Raw genomic sequence first — 7,635 nt, forward strand, 5'->3', positions numbered from 1 at the left:
AGGTTCCGGGGCGCTGTACGATGGGCAAACAGGAACATAACAACCTGGACTGATTTTCAAGGTGAATGGGCAGATTCTCAGGGTTTTTACCCCAGTCTCGGGGTGAATGGGCAGATTCTCAGGGTTTTTACCCCAGTCTCGGGGTGAAGGGGCAGATTCTCAGGGTTTTACCCCAGTCTCGGGGGGAATGGGGAGATTCTCAGGGTTTTTACCCCAATCTCTGGGTGAAAGGGCAGATTCTCAGGGTTTTTACCCCAGTCTCAGGGTAAAGGGGCAGATTCTCAGGGTTTTTACCCCAGTCTCTGGGTGGCTGGGCAGATTCTCAGGGTTTTTACCCCAGTCTCAGGGTGAATGGGCAGATTCTCAGGGTTTTTACCCCAGTGTCGGGGTGAATGGGCAGATTCTCAGGGTTTTTACCCCAGTCTCGGGGTGAAGGGGCAGATTCTCAGGGTTTTTACCCCAGTCTCGGGGTGAAGGGGCAGATTCTCAGGGTTTTTACCCCAGTCTCGGGGTGAAGGGGCAGATTCTCAGGGTTTTACCCCAGTCTCGGGGGGAATGGGGAGATTCTCAGGGTTTTTACCCCAGTCTCAGGGTGAATGGGCAGATTCTCAGGGTTTTTACCCCAGTCTCGGGGTGAAGGGGCAGATTCTCAGGGTTTTTACCCCAGTCTCAGGGTAAAGGGGCAGATTCTCAGGGTTTTTACCCCAGTCTCTGGGTGGCTGGGCAGATTCTCAGGGTTTTTACCCCAGTCTCAGGGTGAATGGGCAGATTCTCAGGGTTTTTACCCCAGTGTCGGGGTGAATGGGCAGATTCTCAGGGTTTTTACCCCAGTCTCGGGGTGAAGGGGCAGATTCTCAGGGTTTTTACCCCAGTCTCGGGGTGAAGGGGCAGATTCTCAGGGTTTTTACCCCAGTCTCGGGGTGAAGGGGCAGATTCTCAGGGTTTTACCCCAGTCTCGGGGGGAATGGGGAGATTCTCAGGGTTTTTACCCCAGTCTCAGGGTGAATGGGCAGATTCTCAGGGTTTTTACCCCAGTCTCGGGGTGAAGGGGCAGATTCTCAGGGTTTTTACCCCAGTCTCTGGGTGGCTGGGCAGATTCTCAGGGTTTTTACCCCAGTCTCAGGGTGAATGGGCAGATTCTCAGGGTTTTTACCCCAGTGTCGGGGTGAATGGGCAGATTCTCAGGGTTTTTACCCCAGTCTCGGGGTGAAGGGGCAGATTCTCAGGGTTTTTACCCCAGTCTCGGGGTGAAGGGGCAGATTCTCAGGGTTTTACCCCAGTCTCGGGGGGAATGGGGAGATTCTCAGGGTTTTTACCCCAATCTCTGGGTGAAAGGGCAGATTCTCAGGGTTTTTACCCCAGTCTCAGGGTAAAGGGGCAGATTCTCAGGGTTTTTACCCCAGTCTCTGGGTGGCTGGGCAGATTCTCAGGGTTTTTACCCCAGTCTCAGGGTGAATGGGCAGATTCTCAGGGTTTTTACTCCAGTCTCGGGGTGAAGGGGCAGATTCTCTGGGTTTTTACCCCAGTCTCGGGGTGAATGGGCAGATTCTCAGGGTTTTTACCCCAGTCTCTGGGTGGCTGGGCAGATTCTCAGGGTTTTTACCCCAGTGCCGGGGTGAATGGGGCAGATTCTCAGGGTTTTTACCCCAGTCTCGGAGTGAATGGGCAGATTCTCAGGGTTTTTACCCCAGTCTCGGGGTGACCGGGCAGATTCTCAGGGTTTTTACCCCAGTCTCTGGGTGGCTGGGCAGAATCTCAGGGTCAGACAGCCTGGAGCTGACTCAGATTTAACGATATCTGAGAATCCCAATCGCCTCCTTTCTCCCTGCTTGAATACAGGTGACTCCATTCTAAATATGGTTTCCGTTATCAGAACCATTCGGGGTGATGGGTCAATAAAGGGTTAATAGTCTCCAGGTCAGTGAAAATGAATGTTTTTTTAATGATATGTAAGGACGTCTCCGATTCTCCCGGCTTTTCCTCTGAGAACCTCGTGCGTAATAATGTAACAGACAGCGTGTTCTTTACCATCAGGTGTCAGGGAACGTTCCTCCTCCACGCGTGGGAAGAAGAGGTCCCGTGCATCATGTATGACTCAGAGCGAGGGGGGGGTGAGGGGGGTCACGGAAAGTCAAACCGGGCGGCTCGTTAGAACCCTCGTTAGTCAGAGAACCGATGAACGAACATCAAGGGGTCGGAATGACTGAATGCAGGCGAATCGCCCCGAAATCAGATTCATTCTTCCCGATGACGGTACAGCCAACAATTTCAAACGCTTATTACGCCGGCACAAACAGGAACCACGAATGTCTCTCGCTTAAATGATATGCATTATTTTAGGGATTAACTCTATGCTGCGTGGATACGGGGCAACAAAAAAAGGGGGTATTTGCTTGTAAATGGGGCAGATACAGTGCCGTGCTGCAACACAGCTGCCAACAGTCCTGAGTGCGCCAGCACAGTCCAGCATCTGGATCTAGGTTCCTCCTACCGACCACGACCACCCCGCCCTGTCCCGGCAAACACTCTGCCTGCTTGGCCTTCCAGTAGCTTCGTATGTCGTGCCCGACATGACCCATATGGAGAGAGGGGACGGGATAAAGCGTTCTAAAGGCTGGAACATTCCGTGACATAACGACCCTGCCCCTGGCATAAGCTCACTGCCCCCTTATGGTTGGAAGGTCCATGGGGGCTGTTACCGGCCCGTTGGTGTTCCAAAGCGGCATTCCGGAAAAAATATTAGGTTCAACCAGATGAGGTCTCTAAAGCTTTTATAACTTTGACCCAACTATGACTCAAGACTCCATTCTCTGTTGACCGGACAAGCAGGACATGTTATGGCCACATCCATTCTCCATGCCCCCCGTGGAATGCCACACAAGGGCAAAATGTACCACAAAGCTCTGTAATTCCATACTCAACGAGTCTCTTGGACACCCTACTATCAATATTTAACGGCTCCAAGACAAGCTGCCGGCAATCTGGAACGCAAGTCCATCATCTTCACAAAAACCACCATCTCGCGTCCGCCTCAAACCCATTACTGGCGATTTTCATTACTTGGAAGGCTGACAAAACTGAGCTATATTATCATTTTTTTTTTTAGAAAAATCCCGATTCTTCCCATGAACGAGCGGTTATCGCAGTCTCTTCGAAAACGCAACCCTATAACCTCATTACGGCGCCTCTCGGAATGACTTTATTCCCAAACATGTGATCTTCATCACTCGTCTTTAAAAAAATTGATAAATAAAAATATTTTATGTGTTTTTTGAAAGGAAGAGACCAGCAGACGGTGGACCATTTCTAGGGTGAAGTTCTAAATGTGTCAATCATCCACTGCTTTGGCTTTGGTTTCCACGTTGAGGGTCCCGAATTAGGTACCCATCATTACCACGGGGTAAGCGTTTCATTCAATCTGTCACAATCGTACCTAAAATCATACGGTGTGTCTCAAAAGATGAAATATTCCCATAACCTTCAAAGAACCTTCAAATGTGCAAACCGTGACCCTTAAGAACCTCAACTGGAGCACCGCTCCTCCCTATCTACTCATCCGATACCCGGAGCGAGAGGTGGTGTCAGTATACAGAGTGGGCGAAGACGTGGAGCCCAGCGCCCCGAGATGTTCTTCATTCATTCAACATCAAAACTATTGGGTTGGGAGAAGAGGAGACGCCGGGAGCAGCGAGAGGACGTTGAGTTCATATAACCAAGATGACTCATTCCCTTACCATTGGTGCTCCTGTGTGGCCAATGATTCTCGGTTTAGGTCCCAAGTCCTTCTTGTCCATGATGCAGGGCGAGGAGATAGTGAGCGGGACCAGGTAAAGGGCGATGATCACCGCGAGGTACGCCATCATTACACAAACCTGAAAGACTAGAGGCAGAGATACGCGCCGTCATTCCCGCAACGTCAGGACGAACGGACTTTCGCTGGGAATCATTACCCTGCATCTACAGAACTTCGACAGCCATCTCTTCTAACAGCCATACCTGGGACCGGCCACAAGATTATTATTATTATTATTATATTATTATTATTATTATTGCTGTTTTCAACTCGATTAGCGCCCGTTGGTGGCTCCTGTCGCACCACTAACAAGGTGCCTACAAGACAAGGTAATGACCTCATCGCAGGGGCGAGCCGCTCTTCATTAATTGGGCTACGCAGAGAACAAGAGGACTTTTAGACATTTACTTTTCCTATTTCCGATCGGAAGTTGTCCTTTTTGGCCCACGGTTAAGGTTCATACTCACTGACTTTTTCCGATCTGGCAAACTGTCCGGCTACAATCCAGGCCAGCATCGTTACGGCCACCAGGGCCCCTATGTGAAGGAATGGAGCGGTGGCCTGGAAGAGAAATGGGTCATGACCAAACGTTAGGCCCTCTTCAACATTTTGGAAACCTACATGCTGATCCCTGAACACCAACCGCGTAGAAGAACGGAGCGGCAGGACAACGTGATCCACTCGACATGTTGTTGGATAACACATTTGTCACGTTTTTAGACTAGAGTACAAAACAAGGACGGGGGGCAACAAGGCATCTCTGGCTGAGCCAATGAGTCATCAAAAGGAATCCTTCCAAGTGTTCCTGTTCAGTTTGGCCAGACCTTCTCTGCGCCTCAAATCCCAGAAGCCCCTCTTTTCTCCCCTGGTTTCTAGAAGCTTGTTGGGTATGAGGGTCTCACTGGTTCTCCTCGTTATTGGGGTCCCTGGTGGGTCCCTCCTCAGGGAGAACATCAGAGCAGGAAGGATAAACAAGGTTTCTTGGTGAAACTATGTTATTCTAGAACATTGCTTCCTTATTCAAATGTATTAACCCCTTCATTATATTTGGAGGGAAGTCACTAGGTCACTAGGTGGATCAGAGATTCCGTTACGGATTTATTGAAACCTCTCCTTAAGATGCCCAACTTTGGGGAAGCCCCATGGCTACTCCCAGATCTTGCCCACTATTGACAAGGAAATGGAGAAGTTTGGAGTGATCAGGAAACCCCTCGGTCACGCGGGGCTTCTACTCGATCGCAGCCCTCCGTGAACTCAACGGCCGGCCAGGTGACCTCCTCACATCCGGCATCAAATGCGGTACCTGGAAGGAGACCAGAAGGACGCCCCATTCTTCTTCCCACATCTGCTCTACGGAAGCCATGGCTACTACAACGGCCACCAATATAACCACGAGAAAAGCCTGGGAGAACAGAGAGGGGTTATTCTAACACAGACATTCCAAAAAAATCATTAAAGCAGAAAATGCTAATTAACTTTGGCACCCAGACTGATAAAGATATTCCTTCTATATGTAAATGTCCGGTATGTCATTAACCTTCCCCCAGGTCCAGCTTTAACTTATTCCGTGTATTTTCACCCCGATCATTGTTAATTATTTTTTTAATAATAGATCTATTGCATCGGCTGTCGCTTTCTGTGCTGAAATTTCTCTAATCTTGTCGAAGGAGAAACGATCAGTTTGTGATATTTTGTTACCGTTGGAGGGGATTATTGAGAAATGGATGTAATTGGGGGCTGCATCGTGTATTTGATATATACCTGGGAACACCCAGGCTCCTGCCCCCCCCCCCCCACGGAGCTCTCTCGCTCTTCAGGATGCGCGGGGGCGGTCCCAAACGCACACAAATTGCGATTGGTAAGAGGAGAAGGGGGCAGGGAGTGGGCGTGTCTCGGAGACCCGCAAAAGCTGTTCCCAGGTTTGTATCCGATACATTCTGTGTTACCCAGCGCTATGGAATCTTCTGGAACTTTATAAAGACTGATAAATATAACATGGGACGGAAGGCCTTACCTTGTGGGCCCAGTGTAAATTCAGCTGCTGTCCGACAGCTACGTGGCACAGCGCCAGCATCTAAAACAGGAGAGCTCACTGTAAGCGGGGTAATGTAGGAGAATTTAACTTAGGACGTACCAGGAGAGACTCAGCAGGGGGGTCACTGTATTAGCCTCTACCACCTCTGCTGGGAGGCAGTTCCAATTATCCACCACCCTCCTGCCGTACCTACCAGCAACACTGTGATGTATGTGAATCCACACGCAGCGGCGATGAGTATCGGAATGGACCAGTCGTCCCAGTGCCCGGTTCTGCTATACAAAAACCTAAAAAAAAAATAAAATGGAAAGGAATCGTAAAAGAATTGACAGGCGGCCCGGGTAACGCACATCGCACCTTTATTGGCACCAAGTAGAATTCTTAAAAATTTTAGAAAGTTTACAAATTCTGAGTTTATAGCAGTTTTTTTTTTTAATTGTTCCCTAATTGGCTTTTTTTTTTTATTGTCGAAAATGTAAACTATTTACAGAAAAAACATGTATAAAAAAAGCGAACGCGTCCCTAAAGTTACAGATGAACACAGAACCCGCCGGCAGATCGGCCCCATTTGGCCCCCGTCGGCCCGTTTCTCCTGCTGTAAAGACTCAAACCTTAATCGGTCGGTCTCGTCTTAGATTCAGGAGCCATATGTCTATCCCATGCATGTTTAATCCCCTCACTGTATTACCCTCTACCACTTCTGCTGGGAGGCCGTTCCACCTATCTACCACCCTCTCATAAGTCTAGTCATTTATTTATTCATCCTACTGGGGTTGTTTTTATTATTATTTTTGTTCCTGGGTTTTCTGGGTAATAGACGGCTGATGGATGTCCTCCCTGCTGCTGAATGAGACGTTAGTTTCAGGGTCAGATCCCCCGGCTCGCTCGCTCGCTCGCGCTGTAACGCTTCCCGTGTCTGAATATCAAGCAGGTTATCCATCACCGGATCGCTCACCCGCAGCCATCACAACCCCAGCTCCACGGGGTATACAGAACAGCGCGATCTATCCAGCCCTGCCGGTTAACCCTTCAATTCCCGAGACACGCGGCTTATAGAATGCAAATACTTCAAATGATCGGGGCTTTTCGGGCCGTAGAACCCTGTGATACCCTCATACCCAGCAAACACCCCGCAAAAAGAGGGGCATCGGGGAGGAGAGAGGGGCAATCAGGGAGTTTGTGGCCCAAAGAGGGACTGGCTGAACTAAACAGGGACAGCTGGGAGGTGTGACAAGCACAGCTCTGGCATGTGGTTATTTGCGGATCCCGTACCCGTTATATTAACAAACTGCCGGATTCTGGTTTAAAGTTCTAAAAAGTACTCTCGTCACCATAGCAACCAATGCAACCGTCACCGATCAAACTGTTGCACTTGTTGCTATGGCAATAAGACCACTTTTAAAAGTTTGCACTAGAATGACACTTTATATTATAGCCCTCGGTATATATTATTATTATTATTATTTTATATAGTGCCATCATACTCCGTAGCGCTGTACAACAGGATATATATATATACACACACGGTGAGGAGATATCCGCAAAAAAAAACAGACAACGTTTCTAAATATATATATTTTTTTTTTAAGTAAAAAAGTTTTAAAATCTATTATATTTAAAGTATTATTTATTAGATTACTTATATTAATTATTAATAGCTAATATAATAATATTTTTTTTTTATTGTTTTATATATACATACACTGTACATTTTAAAGGTAAATCACACAAAATACACATTATATGTCATCTAGGTATTGAAATATATTCGTTTTTTTCCATAGAAATATTTTTTGTAAATTATTTT

At 48.0% G+C, this 7,635-nt stretch overlaps 1 protein-coding gene across 2 annotated transcripts in view; it reads right to left on the minus strand.

Annotated features, from left to right (window-relative positions):
- GDPD5 (glycerophosphodiester phosphodiesterase domain containing 5) overlaps positions 1-7,635 on the minus strand; it is a 69,701-nt gene that overhangs the window by 15,937 nt on the left and 46,129 nt on the right. For both annotated transcript variants that reach the window (XM_053456717.1, XM_053456716.1), the window contains exons 4-8: positions 6,022-6,115; positions 5,808-5,867; positions 5,097-5,195; positions 4,261-4,354; positions 3,735-3,880 (exon numbers count right to left, since the gene is read on the minus strand). In XM_053456717.1, the coding sequence (XP_053312692.1) occupies positions 3,735-3,880; positions 4,261-4,354; positions 5,097-5,195; positions 5,808-5,867; positions 6,022-6,115 (493 nt within the window). The remainder of the gene's footprint in view (positions 1-3,734; positions 3,881-4,260; positions 4,355-5,096; positions 5,196-5,807; positions 5,868-6,021; positions 6,116-7,635) is intronic.

Source organism: Spea bombifrons, chromosome 2 (genome assembly GCF_027358695.1).
Source record: "Spea bombifrons isolate aSpeBom1 chromosome 2, aSpeBom1.2.pri, whole genome shotgun sequence".
Taxonomy (NCBI): Eukaryota; Metazoa; Chordata; class Amphibia; order Anura; family Pelobatidae; genus Spea; species Spea bombifrons.